The sequence below is a fragment of the Teleopsis dalmanni genome, chromosome 2 (assembly GCF_002237135.1).
Source record: "Teleopsis dalmanni isolate 2A chromosome 2, ASM223713v2, whole genome shotgun sequence".
Lineage (NCBI taxonomy): Eukaryota > Metazoa > Arthropoda > Insecta > Diptera > Diopsidae > Teleopsis > Teleopsis dalmanni.
The window spans coordinates 103,390,153-103,415,270 of record NC_051847.1 but is presented as its reverse complement, the minus strand read 5'-3'; the positions used below and the strand labels follow the sequence as shown (position 1 = coordinate 103,415,270).

Below are 25,118 nucleotides of genomic sequence, written 5' to 3'. Positions count from 1 at the left end.
ATGTCGATGGAACCTGCACCGAATTTAACTATATGCTCCCAAGAAAGCCCTTCATCTTCATCTTTTTTAACAAATAGTGCTTTGTTATCTGACGTGACTCCAGTAATATCGTTGTCTGTACCACCCACTTCGGAAAAACAGTCGTTAATATCGAACGATGATGGTTCGGATGATGAAAGAGATCTCACGAACTTAACTTGGTTAACTGAATTACGAAACCAGAACCTCAGTTGGCCCTCAGTTGTCGATAAATGTGCAAATGTTGAGGGACAAGATGATGCCTCTATTGATAAAGTATATCAACAGCAACCATCAATTTCCGGCTTGGCTCAGACTAAACGTAAAAATTATAAAAATGGAAGAGTCCTTCAAACCATTCATGCAAAAAGTGGATCTGAGGAAAAGATGCTAAACATTTCTAATGGTCTCCAGAACGGTTTTTCGGTTAATACATGTAGCACACAGAAAGGATCAAGTCATCAGCAGCAAGGTCAACCTACGATCCCCACACCTTCGCAACGATATGAAATATTTTTAGATAAAATAAAACGGTAAGATTATTTTTCGAATATGTTATATATATAATGGATACATGCGTATATTTTAAAAATCAAGAAGAAACAATAGATTATTATTCTAATGAAATTAATAATAATAAATTAAGAACTCTGAATATGTTTATCATATTTTCATATCTGCAACTGTTGTTATATCAAAAACGTTTTTATAGAGACTTAATGGAATATAAAAAATTTGCGACAAATTACCAGAACGATCCAATAGAAAAGCCACCCTTTAATTATTCGCACATAATTGGAATGGCTATGTTAGAGAATGGGCGTGTAACATTACAGCAAATATGCACATGGATTGAATCGAAATTTGCTTTTTTTCGTGTTCGAAAAAAGTGGAACGTAAGCCAAATTATAATATTGAAAGTTTTATTTGTAATTAGTTTTAATCTTTTCCTAGAACTCCATTCGACACAATTTATCGCTACATTACTGTTTTCGGAAAATAGATCGCAATAAATATGAAAAAGGAAAAGGTGGTTATTGGGAGCTTGGCGTTGACCCAAAAAAATGCGATCGAAAACGAATTCGAAATCGTAAATCTTTACAAAGTAAAACGATTGGTATGAGGGCAAATAAAAATTTCAATTCAAGCATAAGATCAAGAACTGGAATACGAAATACAGAAAAGTCAAAATATTGCTGTTACTTAGTTGAGAGTGAGAAGAATGTTCTTCAACCTATGGTTGATGCTCAAAGCTTGCCAGCAAATAAAGAAACCAATGAACTGTTAGTCAATGAGTTGAATGTTCAACATAGCAATGTGAGCAATTGCAACGACCTACATCATCAGAACTTAAATGACGTTTTTATTACTGGCGTACTTAGCAATTCTACAGTTGAAGATACCACCAGTTCTTCAGAGATGTGTACGACTAACAGCATCAACAGCATGCAACAAAACATGCAAGATCAGCTGGATGATGATTTGCAACAAGGAGAGGAAAGTTTTCAACAACTACAAAAATATCAGCTTGGCACCATTATTATCAGCACTTCTGCAACGGATGTCGAACAAGCCAGTTCGACAATAAATAATATGTTTGGTGAAAATACTAATGAACAACATCAAAACTTGGTATGAGCGATATTAAGAAAGCTCTTGGCAATTCTGTATTTTTATATAAATGTTTTTTAGGTACTTTCCAACAACACAATGTTGCCAAGATGTGGAAATATAATAATCTCCTCATATCTTGCCAATAACAATATTGACAGTAACAGACACAATTTTAACGAACCACTTGCAAATCAAAGAATGCTAAGGTCAAATGTGATTGTGGAACAAGCTAATCATCCTTCTTTTGGCACGCTTTCTTCATTGGCTTCATCCAAAACATCTACCAATGAAGCCATTCCTCACATGGAGTACTCTACTGTTATAAGCGACAGTTTCCGTCCTTATATTGATGGCATTGAAGAGGCTTTCCAATATTTGCGTAGTATTGACAACAGTAATAGGGAGGATATACTTGACAATCTGTTAGATATATCCGTTAGTGACTATTAAATGACTGTATTATTATAGTTAAATAAGAAAATCTTGTCTTTTCGTCTGTCATACTGAATATCAACAAATAAAGAAAGTAAGAACAGATTTTTATGTATTCAAAGAAAATAATTGACTACGAATATCTTTTTAATAAATGTTAGTTACTTTGCTTAGGAAAGAATTAACTATTAATATGTAACAGAAAGATTAACAAACATACTTTATTCATCAGATATATATAGTTTATTAGAAATATAAATAAAAAAAGTATTTGTAAAATTTGCAATATTAAGAAGTTGTCAAAGTACCATAAATTACACGACAAAGCGATGTTTCTAACTTTGTTTTCTGAAAGTACAAAAGACTCTGAATCTGAAATACGAAATTATATTTGAAATTCTAGTGTTTCTTAAATAATTTTTTTGATTACTTTATGACAAAAATGTATAATTGTAATTACCTGCTTTGTGATTAGGGACGCTTTATACTGTGAGAAATTCATTAATTGTTTTCACTTCGGAGTGATTACTAACAATTATTCGGCATATGACATATTTTCCAGAAAAAGAATTTATATAGATCACAGAATTTAACAAGAAAACTTCAACTAACAGACTTTAGATTTTAACTTTAACTTTTACAGAAAAGTAAAAGTAATAATAACTAAGAACGCATCGATGCAATAGAGAGATAGAAAGTAAAAGCATAATCCTAAAATCATCTGGCAGCCTGGAGAATCATCTGGTTGGAGAATTCAGTTAAGAGAAAATAGGCTGCCTCATTGAACAAGTTTATATGTTGTAGGAAATTTTCTTATATTTTTATGCATATGCCAACATGAAAGTCTCAAGGGTTTAAAAATATTAATCACTGTTTAATTAATATGAAATTTAATTTAATTAATATGAAAACGTCATCAATACCATTTAGGAACGCTTAGGTGAGCAGTGATAACTAATCCTAGCAAGCATTTTCAATCCCGTAACCATCTTCCATTAACAATTATTATGTTTAATAGCGGACGCGCGAGCTATGCAAACTTCAACTGTTGATTCCAAAAAAAAAATTAATTATGTAAAATGTGTTCCCTAACAATATAAAAACTACGATTCTTAGTTTCAGAGAACAATCCTATTCTGAATTTCCAATTTTGTTTTAATATTTTCGAAGGCTTTGTATTACTATGAAAAATGTTAAAAAACACTAGTTATACAGGTTCATTGTAGATTTAGCAATATTATCTTCCGGATAATATTCTGCAATATAGATGCTGAACCATATTCCATGGTACAATGTTTAAATGGAAAAGTGACAATAAAATAACTATTCAGAATTTACATTCCGTAATGAAACAATATGCTGGCGTTTTCGAAGGTATATCTGAGTTAATAGTTGTTGTAGAGGTGAAAGCATATATAACTCCTCTTTCCCTATTTTGAAGCGTTGGGACCAAAGAGGTCGCAGCTTTAAACACCTAACTTCTTATTTTGAGAATTTTCATAAATTTTGTTTTTTGCTTACAGATGTATACTGCTATCAGAATTAACAGGATTATAAATATACATCCCAAACTGTGGTAATGATTCAGGTATAGAGTACTTATTTCATGATCTTGCTTAAAATCATACACCGTTTTAATGTGACGCGTCTTTATTACGAAAAGAAACTATTTAAAAGTTAGAGGACTTCGAATAGCAAAGAAAAGCCAAAAACAAAAATTTAGTTAATAGTTTCTTTTCGTCATAAAGACGAAATACGAATCAATGAAGACGCGTCACTCTCGGTAAGAAAAAAAAAACATTAAAATTTAGAACTATAAGAAATAATATATAATGTTTATGTTTGCATTTAATTAATATTATTTAATATTTTTGTTTTTTTTTGTTATTTGTTTACATGTGTTTACATATTATTTGGGCCAACACTGCGACCAGTCATTGACCAACGAAAAGTGCAATTTTGCATTATCAGCTTTTCTTGTTGGTCAATGCACTGAAGAAAGTGTGTAATATGTTGGCCTATAATTATGTCAGCACAGCGTAGGCAAATTTATTTATTTGTGAATTATGCATTAATATTTATTGTTAATTAATGCATAATTTAATAGCTTTTTTATTAAATAATTTTTGTATAAATATAAGAAATAATTTTAATAAAGTTCAGAAGGAAAAGAAAAATCAATTATAACTTTCTTACTTTCTCGCATCGATTAGTTTGGGTTTCAAGTGCTCAAACTAATCAACATAGAAAATACAAGTAGTTTGGGTTACAAGTGCTCAAACTACTTTACACATAAAAATTGGCTACCAAGCTAACACAGATTAAGGATCTGGGTTAGCACCAAGTAGCGTACATATATTATTGTTCAACTTTTCCTGATCGCGATCAGCGAACTTGTAGAAAAACATTTGCATAGCTTCTTTGTAAAATTACACCCAAAAACTAGCGCTTCACATATACCTACTAAGTAAAAATATGCATAATATATATCTCTACAAAAGAATAACTTTGAAACAAAAAATAGGCAATTTCAAGAGTTAACTTTCAATTCGTTGAACTTGTGTTTCCAAATAAAATCGTTGTAATTTAAAAAGCACGGCAAATGCTTTGGTTAGTGTCACTAAAAAAGTAAGAAGTGACAAAAAACCTGGAACTAGAGCATTGAAAGTTCGTGCAGCCTTGGCTGCTTGTGGAAAAACACGATTATTCATCGCTTCAAATTTGACAGGCACGAGTTCTAAGCCTGTCGCTTGCAGTCCAAACAAATTAAAAACGGACTATAAACTAATTAAAAAGAAATTCAAATATTTTCTAAGACCACTGATGATGAGAGCGTGGTAATACTGGAAACAGTGTTGTGTGGTCAGCCAAATTTCAATAAATTAACTAAATTTTTGTTCTGGTCTTTTCTTTGCTATTTAAATCCCTCACACAAAGTTGACCGCAAATTTATACGTTGCAAGTGTATTCGATTGTGTTTGAACATAAACATGTATGGTTCTAAGTACAAACTCTTTTGTTTGAAAAAATTTGGTTTCATGTTATAAGAAGTATGTGTAAAGTTGTGTTTATTCCAGATTGATATAATATTCAACTTATATATATATTTTATTAATTTAATTTATTTAATATGTTATTTTGTTAATGAAATTGTAAATATTATATTGTGAATATATTATTGCCTAATGTAATATAATTATTTTTGATGAAACATCTAATATGTTTCAATTTATTATTTTTAATTTAAGCGCCTCACGTAAAACCATTGTAGAAGGGCCGCATACCCTTTCAGATAGGGCACGCGTCGTCACAGAATTTTACATATTGGCAATTTCAATATAGAATGACAATAATGTATTAGTCTGACTTTATAATCTCTCACCTGACTTTACAGAGGTGAAAAGCATGGGTAGTACATCCAAGATACTGTGCTGGTTAAGTTTTTAATTAGACAGGTGACAAAAATTAATTTCCTATTCCAGTGAATAACACAGAAACATATTCATGTATATAATACAGTCATGCGGGCACATGCTTTCATAGAACTTACCTAAATTTAATCGGGTGATTTTAGTGTTTTTTTTTTTTATTCAATAATTATTAAAAATACAGAAAAACTTTGTATGAGTGAATTGTTTATTTTTAATAGATGTATAACTATTAAAGCTGAACAAGAAAAAAATTGCTCAAAAATTGTATTAAAAATTGAAATACCTGACAAATGGTTATGAGTCCGAAGTTACTTCCTGCAAAGATAAAAGTGGCAATTATTAATTGTAAATTTTATGTTCATAATTGTAATTTTAAGAATATATAGTAATTGGTCTTGATACTGTAGTCGAGATGCAGTTATTGTGTAATGTAAACAAGCGATATTATACTACAATGTAATTATGGTTTTTATGCATTATGGATTATTAAAAGGTCGGTTAGCACTAGTCTCTCCCTCTCCAACCGCCCTGATCTTAACATCTTTTGTGTCTACCATACTCCCTCCATTGCTAACGTTATTAACTCCAACGATCTGGGCACCCTTGCTTCCTTGTCCCCTAACCCTTTCCTTATAGGGACTGACTTCAATAGCAAGTACCACTTATAAATGTAGTGGCACCAGACTTTTCAACTGGCTGACGAGCAGTTCAGTCACTCCTATTCTTAGTGTGGTAGCTCGCTCGGTTCTGACTCGTATCAACAATATCATTGACTTTTTCATAGCGGATAATTGCCTTCTCCCCAGCCTCGATGATCCGCATGTCATCGACAGCGTATCTGATCACCAAGCGGTAAGGCTTGCGCTTTACGACTGCAGAGTTACTCGTGCCTGCCCTCGCACTTTTTTCAACTTTTCCAGCACCAACTAGTCAGAGTTTAATCTCACTCTAGATCATCTTCTTCTTCAGCTGAGCATCCCCGAACACAGGAACATGACTCCTGCGGATATCGATTTTGCTGCCGATGCTCTTGAAACCATTTTTGCCTCCTTTAAACTTCTCTGACATGCTTCGGCTCAAAGCGCCCAAAAAGTCATCTAGCACTGACTTTGTGTCTTTCTACACCATGCGACGTTTCTCACCTCTCTTCTTTAAAGAGTGCGCGATGTTCTTCAACCATGTGTACAACACTGGTTGCTTCCCCCAGGCATGGTGGAAGGCTATAGTATGTCCCATTGCCAAGAGTGGCAAACTCAAAGGTGACTCCTTCAGCTATCGCCACATCTCTCTTTTTAACTCTATCAGCAAGTTATATGAAACTTTCATAGCCAGTAAGCTGAAGTCCTTCTCTTCGAATCATTATATTATTCCCCCTTACCAGTTTGGCTTTAGAAGCAAAACTTCCTCTATCCATGCCCTACACTATCTCCAAAATGAGATACGCGTAGGTTTTTTCAATAAGCAGCCCACTCTGACACTAAGTTTAGATATTGGAAAAGCCTTTGACACCGTCTGGTTTGAAGGCTTAGTTCTTAAGCTCCACCAGTTCGGCTTCTCCTCATCTTTTTGCAGTGTGTCTTTCTAATACGACTTTCAAGTCCGAGTCGGTTCCTCTTTGTCCCGCGACTTCCCCATCTATGCCGGTGTCCTCATGGTTTGGTTCTTGACCCCCTTCTCTTTAACTTTTTCATAGCAGACATCTCTCTCCCGCAGGCCCCTGCCAAGAAAATCTACGCCGTCTATCCCGGTGCCCCTCAAGGTTTGGTTCTTGACCCCCTTCTCTTTAACTTTTTCATAGCAGACATCCCTCTCCTGCAGGCCTCTGCCAAGAAAATATGCTTCGCCAACGACTGTCTAGTCTTCATGCGGTCGTCTAACACCCGCCGCATTTCCGTTGAGCTTAATGCGCACCTTGGATCTGTTTTTGACTACTACACCACGTGGAAAATCTGCTATAGCTTTTTTAGGCCAGCAGCGCGAGCGAACCAGAGGTTTTGATGTCTCCGTCATCGAGCTCAGACTCAACAACACACCCATCCAGCTAGTTCCCAAGCTAAAATATCTTGGCATTGTTTTTCCCTTGCAACATAATTTTATCCCCACATTGATTACGGCATCCATAACGTCCGGTTCAAACATATTCAGCTCAAAAACACACTCCGAAGACACAACCAGCTTAGCTGCAAAATTAAGCTGCTCTGCTATAAACAACTTATTCGCCCCCTACTCACCTACACCTTCCCCATTTTGTCTGCAATCTCTTCCGCCCAAATGGAAAGAATCCGCCTGTTTGAGTGGAAACTTCTTCAGGATTGCATCAACTAAAAGCGCAAGCCTGACGGCAACCACTTCTCCATCTCTGTCCTTTACGACAATGCCAAGATCACTCACATTGACAAGTATCTTTTGACTCTTGCTCATAGGTACCTCACCTGGCTCCATGACTTTCACCATGACGTATCTATTTCTGTAACCGTTCCTGTTCTAGCCCTGCGCTTTAAACCTCCTCAATACCTGTCTAACTACCTCGATGAGTGGGACCGTAATCTCTACTTCATACCCCTATATAACCGCGGCTTTCGTGACCACAGTCACAGGTATATAGACTCATTTTCTGCGGTTGTCATTTGGAATAAATGCAGTATATCAAATTTTTCATGATGAAATGATAAAACTCTTTGGTGATATGCAAGGATTGATGATTTTTATTGGTCTTTTTTAATTTACTCTTCCACAATTGAAGATAACAAAATTTATAAAAGTGCTTGACAGAACTAGAAAGTTTAATAAGTCAAAATCAAAATATTTTTTAAAATGGAATAAAGTTTATTGATCGTATATTTAATGTGTATGTAGTCTTTCCATATAAAGAAAAAATCAAAGGTATTATCGATATGCTGAGTCCACAGTCCGTTCAAAATGCGTAAAGGTATGAATTTTATTTGGGAGCTTATATAAATAACTCATAAATAAATGACCTACGAAATTTTTTAAAAAATTCTGTTCCGTGGCATTAGGATTCATGTCCTAAAAAAAAGTTCATCATCCTAAAATATAACTAATTAATGCATGTTCAGTATACCTTGTTAATAAAATATCGATCATCTTTTTTATTTTAATATACTTTAAAACCTTTTATTATTTATAAGTGTTTTCATTTAATATCTTTGTTTTTTTTTGTTTTTGTATCGTTATCGTTGTAACTAGTCCGTATGCTACATTGAAATCGCCCGTGCGCGTAAATATTAAATTTCTTAGACAGAAATCGTACAATGCTCTTGTTTGAGCCTATTTTATTAAGAGTAAAGTAATAACTCTATCGAATGATGCTTCTAAATTTGCTGTTGGAGCAACAACTATGCATGGGACAAATCCAATTGAGTATGCATTTTCATCTATGACTGATGCCTAAATTAATTATGCTAAAATTGAGAAACAACTATTCACAATTTTTTTAGACTTACCCATTTCCGTTAATTGGTATATTGGTCAAAAATAGATGTTAGATCTAGAATAATAGTGTTGTTCTTCTCTACACCTTTGTATAACACCTTTGCCTTTTCTTTTGTAAGCATATCACAAAAGTACAACCGGCTATTTCAAAAATAACATATGAAACAACAACACTGCTGGCTTATTTAGTCCAACTCTTTTTGAAACCACTTAACTAATAAGCAGCTCAAATCGCATGGTTGCCAAGACTAAAAATTTGTTTATTGTGAACTATTTTTGGAAGAACGTACCTAATTTCCAGTTAACTGTCAACAAGTATTTAAGAAGTAATACTCAATTCTTTTTCTTTTACTGAAATTAAAAATTTATATTTGTAGCCGTCGACATTCTCATTCATCACAGCAAGTTTGATTTCAATTCGAATATATTGACAATACAAAATTTGGAAAATTTTAGTAAAAAAATTATTTTCCCAGAAGTTTCTAGTTTCCTGCTTAAGGAAGTAAACACAACACAATAAATAATTTTCAAATAAAAATATAGCCTCTGTGTTAACAGTTCCGTTAAAGTAAGAATACTATTTCAAGCACAGATACCATGCTATATACTCAATTATTAAAAAAGCCTGAAAATTTGAATGTTATTCACAATTATGTAAAAAATAAAAAGTTCTTCTCTTGTCCCGTGTTGTACAACGTACGTTTACTACAGATGCTCCTACGTTAATGTCCATGAGCAATTGAATGAACAAAGCTGGTAGTTGTTTTTGTTTTATTGGTACTTATTTCGTGGGTTGAAAAATCTGAATTTAATAACATATTGGATCTCAAGAAGCACACAAATCAAAATAATCTGCAAACTGATTAAATTAATTAATTAAACTGATTAAACTGATTAATTAATTTCTTCATTTAACACATTTTAAAAATAAATCATTTCTTAATTAATTTTAAACTACAAGAAAACAAAATTAAAAACTTACTGCTTTTGCAAAAATCGCTAGTCTAAATCAGTGTTACCTTGTTTCTTACACATGAAAAATATCTAATTTGTTTTTTTTTATTCAATCAGCTGATAAAGACAGTAAATAAAATTAGAATTTGCAAATAGTTCCAAGAACGGCCGAAACGTTATTGAGTCTTTCGTCGAGTTTGATGAACAATTACCATTCGATATTCCCAAAAGAGAACAATATAAGCTGGTACGTGTTTTGATTGGGTTTTGTCGTTCATGCCTCTTAAGTTACTTCGAATAGCCGAAATTGATCCTGATAAACCAAATACTTATTAGCACTGTTTCTATTATTAACCGGAACCGAACGAACGGATGTTAAATAAAAACCTGAGCAAGTAAAAGTAATTAAAACATGTCTTAATACACATAACATAACGTTAAAAATATAAACTTTTTATATTTAATAAACTAAAAAGTAATTAATAAATGCACAGGTTCAAAAAAAAAAAATTGAGAAGAAAGAAATTTTCAAAACATTATAAGATTTATGACAAGTACTAAAATCAAAACAGGGAACCGAAAATAGTAGTTATTTTAAAAATTTACAGGTAAAAACATATAGTAAACACAACACTTTTCTCAAGCACTGGATATGGTCCTTTGTATGGCGGTTGCAATGGTTGGCGAACCATAGACTTCTTAACAAACACGAACGGTGATGTGCACAGAAGTTTTTCTTATCTTTTGCATAGTAGGACATATATGGTTGGTTAGATTCCTCATTCGCTTCAAAAATTCGATAACATCATTGCTTTGCAGTGTTTTATCGCCAAGATCTGTAATAAGAAATTCACCTGGTAGTCGTAAATCGCAACTAAAGGTTAACTGAGCTGGAGATGCGCTAATATCTTTTTAAACACCATTTCGAAAACTTAATAAGGTGAGCGGTAATATATCGACCCAATTACTAGTTTGTTAGCATTTCATGGCGCTTTTAAGTGAGCGATGCAACTAGTGGTAGTTCACAAGTATCGAAGGTCTAAGATTTTTATCAGTTCGTTACATAATAATGATTCGAATTGATGACCTTGGACCGTAGTGACTCGTAACTGTGTGCCAAATCTTGCTATCGAATTGCTGTAAAATGCATGAGCGACGGCTTGTGCTGTGATGTCTTCAAGAGTACAAACTTTCGCAAATAGCGTGTGTTGATCTATTGTCGTCAGACAATAACGAAAATCTTTGAAAACGGGTAGAGGTCCAATTAAATCGATGTTGACAAACTTGAATCTTATGACTGGATTTAGAAACTCTGCGATTGGTGCTTTATTATATCGATGAGTATTCGATCTTTTGCACGGAATGCACGTTTTCGCATGAAGGTCCTTTTAATGTCAAGCCAAACGAATTTTACTACCATCGGCTTCTTAGTAGTTTTAATCCCGGGATGATTGATATTATGCAGCGAGTCGAAGAAAATTTTACGTAAATTTTTAGTCACAAATGGATGTATCGATCCCATGGAAATGTCGCAATATAAGAACGCGTTTATTCCAGGAATATTGAATAACTTTAACTTTGGCACGGATTCTGGTCGGATTTTAGAAGCGACTTAGACACCTCGTCTTCGTTCTGCTGTCCAGTCAGTACTGTATAATGAATTGTTTTGTTTTTGTAAATAGCGTTAATTCCTGACATTGCATCTGCTACAAGGTTTAGATTCCCCGTCAAATATCTTATGTTCGACATAAACTTCTCGATATAACGCCTTCTCTAAGTTGTATTCGAATGCATATTATAATAGTTTGTAGTCGGTTAGAATGCAAAATTGACGTCCTTCCAACATATGCTTGAAGTGTTTAATAGCTCTATAAGCATTCAGTAACTCCCTGTCATACACATATCCCTGTACAGTACTTTATTTGAGCGTCTTTTAAACGTTCGGAATAGAATGCAAGTAGTTGCCAGATATTGTTTATTAGTTGCTATAAAATTGCACTTGTTGTATTGTTTGATGTGTCAACTGCTACTGGCAGTGGTGCTTCAGATTCCGGGTAAGCCAACAGTGGCGCTTCAGCTATTTATTCCTTATATTTTTCGAAAGCCTTTCGCGACTCATCCGACCAGATAATTTCTGTATATCTATTTTGTTACCCAGAAATTTGAATTCCGGTTTTATATACACATTTTGATGGCTGCATTATTATGCCATGTTCATGTACTTTGGGGAAAACTTTTCTTATGTAAGACCGATGTTCGTCAGCGTTTTTCAAAGATATCAGTACGTTAACCAAATATGCCCAAGCAAAATCAAACTCCTTCAAAATCTGAATCGTGAAACGTGAGTGAAATCATGTATATGCGGTATACGATATTGATCCGAATCTGTGCTAGTGAGCTATTGAGCTTATGGTAATTACCGCATGGACGCCACTCACCATTCTTCTTTTTAACCATATGTAACGGGCTTGCCCATGTACTTCGAGATGGTCGACAAATACCAGCATCTAAGGAGAATTAGATTTCTGTTTTCGCTGCACCGTACTAATCTGGAACTAGACCTTTTGTTACAATGAGGTGATTAATTCCTGGCGTCATTTTGGTTGAGACAATTGCAGGATGAACTATACTGACAAACTCTGGTAAAATTTCGTGAAACGGATCTTTGCTGTTAATTGTTAACAATTTAACACTGGATTATTGATATTGATTTACATGCAAGAACTGGTTAGCTTGATTCGCATTTTAATTAGTTTGCGTCTGTGTGAATTGACAGAAATATCAAAATGTGAAAGAAAATCTGTGCCTAATGTGGGTTGCGATACGTAAGCCACTATGAACGTTGAAGTAAATGATCTTCTACGTTCCAGTTGTGTCGCCATATCTTTGTATAGGTGATTTGTTTGCCGCATACAAATATACATCTTTGCTTGATACGCTTGTTGATTGCTGCTTGAAAACAAGACAGTAACGTTAGCACCTGTGTCCACAAATAACTTCATTTTAGTTCGATTGTGTTTTACAATAAGGTGGCAATTTTATTTACGAAATTTGTCAGATGACGCAATCTTTGACAGAAGCTTTAGTTTAAATTAAAGTTGTAGAGCTCGTGACACTTTTTTGCTTTCTTTCCAAATTTATGGTGAAACTAGCACATGCCGTTATTTTCGTTGCTGCAAGGTCGAGACCGGTAGCTGCTGACAAACGAGTTTTATTAGCATTTCACTACCTTCGCAATGCAGCAACTTTCTTACTAAGCGAACTCATCTGTTGTGTCACCAGTTTGTGTTGAATGTGCAGAAAATCATAAAACCGTCACCTGTCCAACAAAAGGAAATACTGTAAACATCAGCTGTGCATTATGCGGAGGAAAGCATACACCCAACTACAAGGGATGTGAGGTATACAAAGACCACGATAGACAAAGGCCAAGATACAAAAGCCCAGTTAACAATATCAGCTATATACTGTCCTCCGAAATACAATAACTCGAAGAATGTATACTTGTACTACCTTAATACTCTTGATAATCGGTACATAGCTGGTGGAAATTTTAATGCAAAAAATACTTTATGGGGCTCACGAATTACAAACACAAAAGAAAAAATTTACATTATGCTTTCTTTGACAATAAAGCAGACATCTTAAGTACAGGTAAATCACGTACTGGCCTTCAGATATTAACAAAATACCAGACGTGATTGACTTTTTCGTGACTAAAAATATAAATAAACTATTTCTTACAGTAAGTACACTTTCTGATTTATCATCTGATCACTCACCAATTGTGCTATTATATGAATGCGAACCAAAACTCAACATATCAAGAACAAAAATAAAATATAATTGCAAAACATGTTGGGACACATTTAGAGAGATTCTTAATACTGAATTGACTCTAAATGTTTTCATGAAATCTAGGTCCATTACTCTACCTGATATACACTGCTGATATCCCGATACCTTCTAATCCTCAAAGTTTGATAGCAACTTTTGCAGACAATACAGCACTAATTGCAGCTGATATAAACTTTAACAAATCCACAGACAACTTGCAGAATTACTTAAACGCAACGCCGGAATGATTCGACAAATGGGGAGTTTAAACAAATACAATTAAAATAGTACATGTCATCTACACGAAAAAAAATATGACCTAAAACATATAAAAATTAACAATAATGAAATCTTCACACACACAAAAGCAAATTACCTTGGTATTACTATAGATAGCAGATTAACATGGAAAGACCATATCAAATCTAAAAGTAATGAAACTAAGCGTCGCTTTGGACAATGGTACTGGCTATTCAAAATCAAAACTAACAGTGGAAAATAAACCTCTAATATATAAAACAATAATCGCTCCAATTTGAAAATATAGAGCCGAATTATGTGGCACAGCATGCAAATCTAACCTACAAATACTGCAAAGACTACAATCAAAAATACTTAGGATTAACGCTGGCTTGTACATCTCAAACTACGACATTCATCGTGACTTAAAAATACCCTTCGTTGCAGATGTTATCCGAAAAAATAGTAAAAATTACACGGATAGATTACTTTCCTATCCTAACCCAGCAATGAGGCAGCTACCAAACAACGAAGCATATAATAGACGATTGAAACGCTTATATCCATCAGAACTAGCAATGTAATAATTCATAACTATTTAATATGTTCTTAGTACAATCCTAATCTATAAATTGACTCATCTACTTCTATTAAAACTTATATTTTTCTTATACTATTTAACTAAAACAAGTTTTTACTATTTATTGTTAATAGTTTATACATGTAATTCTTAATATTGATTTGAATTATTATTTTAATTTCCACTATGTAAAAATATATACTAGATGCCAAATCTTGGCAGTTGTAAAGGGAGGATTTAAAAAAAAAATGTATTTGTTGGCTAAAACAAGGATTTCACGCAGCAATTGTGATGGCCGTTTGTCCCCTAGTTCGATATCTTGCAGTAATTTTTTTAGTCATTTCTGCCCCGATTTAGCATATTCTTCAATACGTCGGGCTTTGAGAGCAGTATAGCGATGGATTTAGAATAATGTCGCTGAAAGTAGGGATGAATTGCCTAAGCTAGATCAGAAAGTGTCCAAAATCCTAGAAGAAGTAAGGCGACGAGACGGCAAAGGTGAAGGAAATGATGAACGACTTCTAGGGGTAAATACATCAAATATTGAATAAAACAAACACCACAATACCAAGAATTACCGATATAACAAAAACAAAAGTAACGTTAAAAACTTCAACATGTGGTATAATGCAAATAATAAAAATAACAATAACAACAAGAAGAGCTGGAAGAGCTGGAAGAGCAACAATATCGAGTGCTACAAATGCCATCAAAGGGGACACGTACGTTCTCAATGTCCGCAGTCGACAGAGAATGTTGAGAAGGCTGCGTCAGCATTTACGGCAGTATGCTCTCAACAGAACAATAAATTGTAGGTTTTAGATTCAGGCGCTACATCACACATGAGCCCAAGAAAAGAGTTATTCGCTTCTCTTGAGGAGTGGAGACAGAAAATTGTACTGGCGTCAGGTGACTGTGTATATTCAGAGGGGAGAGGAACATTAAATGTAAAGACTAAATATGCAAACTTAACTCTCTTAAATGTTCTATTCGTTCCCGGTTTACATTGCAATTTTTTATCGTTAAGCAAAATATTAAAATCTAAAAATACGGTATTTTTTTGCAAGAAATATCGCAATTGTTAAAAATAAAGAGAAACAAATGCTATTTAAAGCAAATAAAGTAGATGGAATCTTTTTAGTTAATTTTAAACTCGAAAAATTTAATGAACAATGCGGAAGTGCGTATACAGAAAATGATTTTAAAAAATGGCACATACGGTATGGACATCTAAATGCGAATGATATAAATAAATTATCAAATAAAGATATGGTGATTGGTTTGAATATAAAGATGCCCAGTGATTTTGAGTGTTTAACTTATGGCGTATGTAAAATAAGTGCGAAACCATATAAAAGTTATGCTCAAATAAAAACAAAAGCGCCACTTGAGTTGGTGCATAGTGATTTGTGTGGACCTTTTAAAACAAAATCACTTGGTGGTTCACTATATTTTATAACTTTTGTCGATGATTTTTCGCGGTTTGTCTCTGTATATTTCTTAAAACAAAAATCAGATGCTTTCGATGCATTTAAGGTTTTTGCTGCGTTAGCTCAAAACATGATTGGAAAATCAATTAAAACAATAAGAACTGATAATGGTAAAGAATACGTAAACTCAAAGTTTAAATCCTTTTTTGAGAAAAACGGTATATTGTATCAAACGACGGTAACCCATTGCCCTCAGCAGAATGGTGTAGCAGAGAGAGTAAATAGAACACTCGTAGAAATCGCTAGGTGCTTATTATTCGATTCTGGTTTACCACAATTTTATGGGCTGAAGCTGTGAACACTGCCTGTTACTTGCGAAATAGATCACCTACAAAGGTGTTGCTGAATGTAACTTTACATGAACGTTGGTTTGTATGAAAACCATCTGTTTATCATATACGAACATTTGAATGCGACGCGATCGTGCTAAATAAGAACAAAAGCGGAGGCAAATTTGCACCAAAAGGAAATGTATACAAAATGATCGGCTATGAAACTTCAACAAAGGGCTATAGATTATACGACTCTTCAAAACGAAATATTATAAAAGCAAGGGATGTGAAATTTCTTGAAAATTCATTTGTGAAGGAGGAAAATAAACAAAAAGTAATTGCAGATGAAAATCAGTCATTCTGCATAGGGTTTCCAAATCCAAAAACCGTTATGTCGATAAATTCAAATGAATTAGATAATGTTATGATTTCTTGTGACATAGAGCACCAATATGAAACGACAAACAGCAGCTACAGTGATTTGAAAATCACTGAAAATGACTTAGATCTGGAAGAGAAAATTATTGAAAATAAGAAAAATGTTGAAGAAATGAAAACGAGAAATAGAGCAAAACAACAAAAACTAAGTTTATATGCAGAAAATCCACAGACTGTACAGGAAGTATTATATTCAGAAGACGCTGAATATTGAAAAAAGGCTATTAATACAGAATACAATTCTTTATTAAAGAACAATACTTGGTCATTAGTAGACAAACCTGAAGATAAAAATATAATTGGTTGCAGGTGGGTTTTCTCAGTTAAGAGGAAACCGGATGGGACAATAGAGAAATACAAACCAAGGTTAGTTGCTCAAGGATGTTCTCAACAGTATCAGGTTGATTATACTGAAATATTTTCTCCTGTGGTAAGACAGTCTACAATTCGGTTGCTGCTAGCATTGGCTGCGAGGCATAAGCTTTTAGTAAATCATGTTGACATTGTTGCAGCGTACTTAAATGGCGACTTACAGAAAGAGGTGCTTATGTATCAACCACCAGAATTTGAAAATGTTCACAATCACAGCAAAGTGTGTAAGCTCAACAAAGCTTTATATGGATTGAAGCAGGCTGGGCACGAATGAAATAAAAAAGGGACGCAAATTTTGGAAACATTGGAGTTTAGAAGGTGTTTATCCGATAGCTGTGTGTATGTAAGACGTCAAGCGGAGAATTTGTGCTTCATCGCAGTCTATGTAGATGATATGATGGTGGCATCGACTTCTCAAATTGAGATGGATGCAGTCATACACCAATTGAACGAATAGGTTGAAGTTGATGATCGTGGCTCGATATCGTTTTATCTCGGATTGGAAATCGAGAGAAATGAAACACGAGGTGATATTAGTATTCATCAAGAAAAATATACAAAAGAATTGCTAAAACGATGGGGCATGAGTGAATGTAAGGGTGCATCTTCGCCATGGGTTATTAGTTCGGATTTGAAGAAATGCGGAAATGAATGTGATGCGCTTGTGAATAAAGAATATCAAAGCCTTATCGGCGGTCTCATGTATTTATCTATAATCTCTCGTCCTGATATTGATCATGTGGTTTCAAAACTTTCGCAATTCAATAAACATCCACATCCAGAACATTTTCAAGCAGCAAAACACGTGTTAAGATGCCTGAAACAATATCCAAAAGGTATAATTACCTATAGTCATATACCGCGACCATGATTGATCTTTTGTGCTACAACAGACCCTAACTGAACAAAAGACATTCCGCCTTCGAATGAAGGCCAAAATGTCGGTTGTTGAGGACCTCCTAATGTCGGAAGGTGCTAGCAATTCCCGAACCAGTGATCTCTTCCTGGCCCAGATCAAAGCTGGGCAGTCACATAGAATGTGGCTGGTTGTCTCCTCTGCCTCCAAGCAGAGTCTACAATCTATCTCTTTGGCCAGACCCATTTTGTTGAGGTGGTAACGTAGTCCGTGGTGACCCATTAGCAACCTCAACTCTGTTCTGCTAAAGGAGGATATAGCTATATAATAAGATTATTATAGCTATAGGGGAGAACCAACTCTTTAGCCTGGCGGTTACCTCGGTTATTGATTAGAGACCTAGTTGTAGACCAACTTAATCCACAAAAAGGTTCTGGGCCACAGATTATAGTGGCGGATCCTGCCCGTGCAAGACTATCGGCAGACTCATTACCATTAATTCCTGTGTGACCAGGCACCCAGCACAGTGTCACTTTATTATTGCTTGCCAGCTGCTGCAGTGTGTCATAGCAGTCTGCTAGAAGTTTTGAGAAAAACTTCCAGGAACATAACGTTTTGATTGCTGCTTGACTATCTGAATAAATACAGATTCGGGCGCCTTTCAACCCCTTGTTAATGTTGATACGAGCGCAGACCTCGATGGCGTGAACCTCAGCTTGGAAGACAGTGGGCCATATACCCAGCGCGAGCGAGATTCTGGTGTTTGGACCAAATATTCCAGCACCAACTCCTTTGGTTTTCGAACCATCAGTATACCACGATATCACTTTTGGTTCGAGTCCAGAAGTGCCATTTACCCAGTCCAAGCGATCGGGTATGAGGACTTCGAACTTCCTACCGAAGCGAAGTTCCATGTTCATGCAATCTGTCTTATCGCAGATCTCTATGCCAGGAACTAGTCTGCAGATAGAGTTTTGACTGGCGAGACTTCCGTGCATGTTGATAACAGGGGGTAGCCTAGCTGCACTCATAGCTGCTGTTTTTTTAATAAAGAGGTGCAGAGGGGTGAGACCCACTATGGACTCCAGTGCTGATGTGGGACATGTTCGAATAGTTCCCGTCATAGCGATGCATATGAGTTTTTGCAGTTTATTGCATTTGACTATTGCAGCATTTTGTTGCGCTTTATTCCACCAAACAAGAGCTGCGTAGGATACAATGGGTCTGACCATTGTGCGGCATAACCATGATATAATTCTAGGACTTATGCCCCAGGTTCTACCATATGAGGTCCTACATGTCCACATGACCCGGGTGGCTTTGTCAATTATATTATCCAGGTGAGTGTTCCAGTTAAGACGTTTATCTAGGGTGACCCCTAAATATTTGACTTCATCGGAGCATTCAATAGCCATATCTTTAATAGATAGGGACCCAATATTTACTTTGTACCTTCTGGAAAATGGTACAATTACCGGGTTAATACTTAGGCCTTCTTTGGTACACCAGTTCAAGACTTCGTGTAATGCAGTCTGCATTACATCTGTAACTGTGGTGTCAAATTTACCTGCGACAATGATTGCCAGGTCTTCTGCGCAACCTATGGCATGATATCCAGATTGCTCCAGTTTAACTACCTATAGTCATAATCAGAACGAATTTATATCCTTTGCAGATTCTGATTGGGTCACAGACTCCAATGATCGAAAGTCCTACACTGGCTTCACTACTTTTATGGCTGGCGGTCTTGTGTCGTGGGAGTCAAAGAAGCAACCCATAGTTGCATTAAGTAGTATGGAGGCTGAATATGTTGCAGTCAACCAAGGTGTAAAAGAAGTAGTTTTTCTGAGTAGTCTACGAAATGGGATTCGTAAAATTTTTAAAAACCCCAACCAGGGTTTTTTGTGACAATCAAAGTGCATTATTTATGGTGAAAAATGCTTGCGTGCAATCACGAAGCAAGCATATCGACATACGATACCACTACATACGAGACAAGCTTAGTGATGGGTCAATAGAGGCAGAATTTGTACCCTCTGAAGAGAATGCAGCTGATATTCTTACTAAGGCTTTACCAAAAGAGAAACGTATTAGAGCTAATAATTTATTAAATTTGAAATTTGCTTAATGCTTCTTCTATTTATATATATTTGCACTTGGATTGACCGGGAGTATGTTGCATAATTTGTATATGGCAACACTGCAATCCATTGCACATATAATTCATTTAACTCTCATTTATTCTTAATACTCTTATTCTTATTTTCTATCATACATTGTTGTACTTTTGTAGTTTAGTAAGTTAGTTGAATAAAGAAATTAAACGAAGACGGTTGTATTTAATTTGTGGTTGTTGGTTCTGATTGGGCCACGTGTAAACAACACGTTTTGTTTTACTAACAAGAAAAGATCAGAAGAGGAATTTCCCGGTTTGATTTCCACTAAAACACCTAAGGTGGCTCATGTGGGGCTTGCTAAGCCATCGTACAGCCTAGCTGTTAAGGGCGTACGTGTAGGCTTCACGTTGATCGACCCGAGTGGCATTTCGGTCTCTGCAGAGACGAAATGCAACTCGATGTTGCTATCGAGTAACAAATTGACGATTTAAAGCCGGAGTTCGAAAGGCACTTTCCTAGAACGGGTCTGTACGGATCGTCTGTAGTGACGCAAAAACCGCATCAAACAGTACACGGATTTGCAAAACGAAGAAGTTCGGTCTACCATTGCAACCAGAACATACTCTTTAAGCGTTTGACAGTAATACGCAGATTGACACAGGATTAGATGCTGCATCTCGTTTTTATCATTGATGACGAATCCATGACGAAGTCGTTTGAGCTAAAAGATAGGATTGCATACCGGTTCGGACACTTGAGATTGATGCTTAGGGGTACCACCCCCGCTCTCACTCACTCCGTGGAAAATGCTCTAAAAGTGATTTAGAATGACAAAACGTCTAGTCATTCTCGACTTCGACAATATCCTTTACGAAAAGTTCCCAACAGGGGCTACTCAAGAGTAAGAGGAACTAGACACACGTCCATTCACTAGTAAGGCTGTTAGCACTGCTAGTAAGAGCACAGTCTAGATTTTCACCTCATAAACAATACCCACAATGCCCCCCAAAGGGCACTTCAACCGTAGCAGGTAAACCAAGAACCGCTACCATAAAGCCGTCCTTAATCGGCAAATTTTTTCAAAGCAATCAAAGGGTGTCAGTGGGGATAAGGTTCTCGATGGGTTAAACGTGAAAGTCTCGTCCGTAAGTCTCTTAACGAGATCAAATGAACACTCTCAGAGTAATTCAGAGAAATCTGCACCTTGCCAAAGGAACATCAGTCACCTTGTGCAGAATTGCCTAAACCAACAACATTGCTCTAGAACTCACACAATCAGATCTGATAAGCTGTTATTTGACCGATCGATAGCAGAGCATCGTGCAGCTATCCTATTCAGTGAAGACATAAAACATTTTCCGTTAACTGACTTTATTTCTACAGACCTAGTAGCGGTTCTAATTGAGATCCCAATGGCAGTAGGGGTCACAGACATAGTCATGGCGTGCCTACATCACAATTAAAGAAAAAACCGTTCCACCATCGGAAGTTCAACAGCTGATTAGTTTTTAAGTCCAACGGACAACAGCTAATATTGGGATGTGATGCTAACGCTCATCATACAGTGTTGGGGAGCAGTAATGTAAATAAAAGGTGTGAGTACCTATATAAATATATAATATCTTAAGTTATTATTATAGCTAATAAAGGCAACAAGCCAACTACTCTATGCACCATAGAATTGAAGAATCTATATGGAATTGGCGAGTATCGGACGACGTGCCTCTCTCTGACCATCAACATATCAGGTTTGAAATTCCCGATATATTCGAACAGCAAAAAAAGTTTACCGACTTAACAAACCTAATCAGCTTAGGAATTTAGTGTATTCTGCAAACTTTTCTCGAGCAAGTCCATTACAAATTTGTGAAGAGATAGAAATAGCCGCTAACCATTTAGGTGAGGTACTACCTAACAGCATTGTTGCTGAAAGCACCACAATTAAATGTAAGGTTCCTTGGTGGAATTCGCAACTAGGTAATAAACGCAAACTAGTAAAGAGCGTATTCGATCAGAGAGCAAAGCACTCTGTTGGATAGGAAGAATATAAAGTTGCATTCACTGACTTCAACAAGTCTAGTCTAAACGGATTAGCTGACGTAGCCATTGTAATAATATTGAGAAGTTACCGATATTATCTTTCCTGCTATCTTTTCTGGTATCTTTAATCAAATTCTTTGGGCCTAATTTACTATGGGTTATATCTCTTACAACTGGAAAGGAGTGAACGTGATCTTTATTTCCAAATTTCGTAAAAACATGCCTATTAGCCTTACGTCTTTCTTACTGAAGACTGTTGAAATGCTGATTGATCTGTACATACTGAATAAACTGGAGCAAACTGTACCTTTCAACTACACCTGATTTGCCTACTGAAAGGGCAAATCTGCGGAGGTCTCATGCACAATAACTTCAATACATAAGATATTACGAGACAGAAATATATCTTCCAAGTTAGGTAGCAATACTGTCAGCATTAATGCTGTACGGGACTGCCTTCAAGGTTTGGTTTTCTCACCATTGCTATGGACGATGGTAGTCGACGATCTACTAGTTAAACTGAAGCAACTTAGCTACAATGCCATAGGTTATACAGATAACTTGGCAATTATTGTTTCTGGTAAATTTGATGCCACAGTTATTGACTTAATGCAGGCGGCCTGAATATTGGGTTAAATATTTAGGTGTTACCCTAGATAAACGTCTTAACTCACCTGAATAATATAATTGGCAAAGCTATCCGGGTCATGTGGACGTGAAGAAACTCTTACGGTAGAACCTGGGGTCTTTTTTGTTTACTCTTGTTTACTTTACACCTTACTATACACCTCGTTCAACCCATTAAAATCGTCGGAAGGCCGTCCATAAGACGCTTTCTTTCACTTTAAGGACCACCTATGTTGGGAAGAATGCATGTTATTGCACTTTTCACTGCCACTGCCTTAAAGCTTACTGCTGTAAGGTGCTGTTTGAAGCTCAGTTTTGTATCTATCATGACTCCAAGATATCTTATTTCTTTTTGTGACAATATTTAATGCCTATCAATTATAACTTTCATCTTTTTCTTTTACTTTCTTGTGGTTATCAGTACTGGTTCTGTTTTTGAGCCACCAACTCCAGTCCTGCATTTTCAAGCCATGGTTGTACTCTTGCTGCTGCATCGTTACATTTTGCTTCTAAGTAATCAAGACTGTTGTCTACTTCCACTAGTGCAACATCATCAGCATATCCAACTATTGTCGCTTTACAGGAAGTCTTATTTTTAGAACTCCATCGTACATAGCATTTCACAGTGTAGGTCCGAGAAATTATCCTTGTAGAACCACGCCAGTGACCTTATACTGTTTTTTAACATTTTTTGTGTTATACTGCAGTATTCTATTATTAAAGTAACTGCAAATAATACGTAAAAAATCCCGACTATTTTACTTTCTGCATGTTTTGCATATGCTTAAAGCATCAATTTTTGTTAAATTTAATTGTTTTTTTAACATCATGTTTTCGCATGCAATACTCTGCGTATGGTAGCTTATTAAAAGATGTGCCTCCGTTAGCTCTTTTCGCTTTTCTTTGTGCTCTTATACAGGGTCTGCATATATCGGCTATCTCGCTCGACCACCAATACGCAGGTTATCATTTGCCACTATATCTGCGTTTCCATTTGTACAGCGATTTTTTTTGCCATGTCTTCTGTTGTTATTTTGGAAACGTAAACATCCTCCCATACTGTAAAAAATGTTTCTGAATTTAAAGTGATGTTTCCATTTTTTCTGCCGTACACTTTCGTCTACTTGCTGCTTCACCGTGCTGCATATTGCCAACATTATAGCCCTGTGATCACTATGTTTATGGATGGATTCCTTTGTTTTCCATTTTCAAATGTTTGATGTGATGCGATCTGCAAAAGCCAAGTCATTTATTGATTTACCTCTGACACAGTCAAATGCATAAATTTCTGGAGTATTCAACAATACGAGATCCATTGCAGAAAATGTTTCCTCTACCAATCTTACTATCATACCTATCTTTGTTATAAATTAAAATTATCCTCTAACAAAGTATTAAGTAACAAATGTCTACTGTAAAGCATACTTAATATATTTTACCCAACCATTAAACTACAACATCTTTCAGTCTTTGAAACATGATAGGGGATTTACATTTCTGCCGATTCTTACGACTACGAACTGAATACTTGAGTTTTTAGTCGTAACTACCACTTCATCCAATTGTGATGACGTGCACACTGATACAGTACTAATACAGGAACTGGCTTTCCTTGAATTATCCTTGCGGATTAAGAGATGAGTGTGTAAAAGCACGCTTTGTATCTCAGGAGAACTTTCAATTTATTGAAGAATAGGTAAGGACGTGTAACAAACTATATTGATAAATGTAATTCTATCACAGCGAGGTGCATTTTAAGTTCAAAACGAGGCGAATATAATCTAAATAGGTTGAAACTAGGCGACTTAATGTGTTGAAAGAAGTAGATTCAATGTCTAAGTCAAATCTATTCATATTGAATACAGAGTAGGAGGAGGTGTCTTGCATGACTAATGTCAGCGGAAAATTTTAAAGTTATGGTGCAGGGAGTCGAATCCCCAGTACCGGCGCACAGTGTCACAAAACACAAAATTAGGAGGTCATAATTTGATATTTTCGGAACCAGTAGGGATATTGACATGAAATTTTCCTAAAATATAGTTTTTGAGTTGGTCTTTCTTTTAAATCTAATTTGAGCCCAATCGGCCTAACGGAACTATCCGAAATTTTTGTCCAAACATGGGGACTTTACCGTGGTCCCAAGATTACTTAAAAATTATGATAGGTAGAAAGCTGAATTTTAGTGTCCAAAAAACTTCCGTTATTATCTAGATTCCAAAATTTTTTTATGGTTTTCCGCCCACTGACACACCCACCCCCCATACAAAATTTTCATATTAAATCATTTATTATCGTTAAAAACACTTTTTGCACTTATTGGACTACATATATACGTGACTTACATAGC

General features: G+C 35.5%; 1 protein-coding gene across 1 annotated transcript; it reads left to right on the top strand.

The window, feature by feature from the left end:
• On the top strand, positions 1–2,148 carry LOC119675252 (meiosis-specific transcription factor mei4). Its single transcript, XM_038086440.1, has 4 exons — positions 1–551; positions 731–914; positions 973–1,650; positions 1,711–2,148. The coding sequence occupies exons 1-4, from the start codon at positions 1–3 to the stop codon at positions 2,080–2,082; spliced, it is 1,785 nt and encodes a 594-aa protein (XP_037942368.1). The 3' UTR covers positions 2,083–2,148.
• Positions 2,149–25,118: the final 22,970 nt, after the last annotated feature.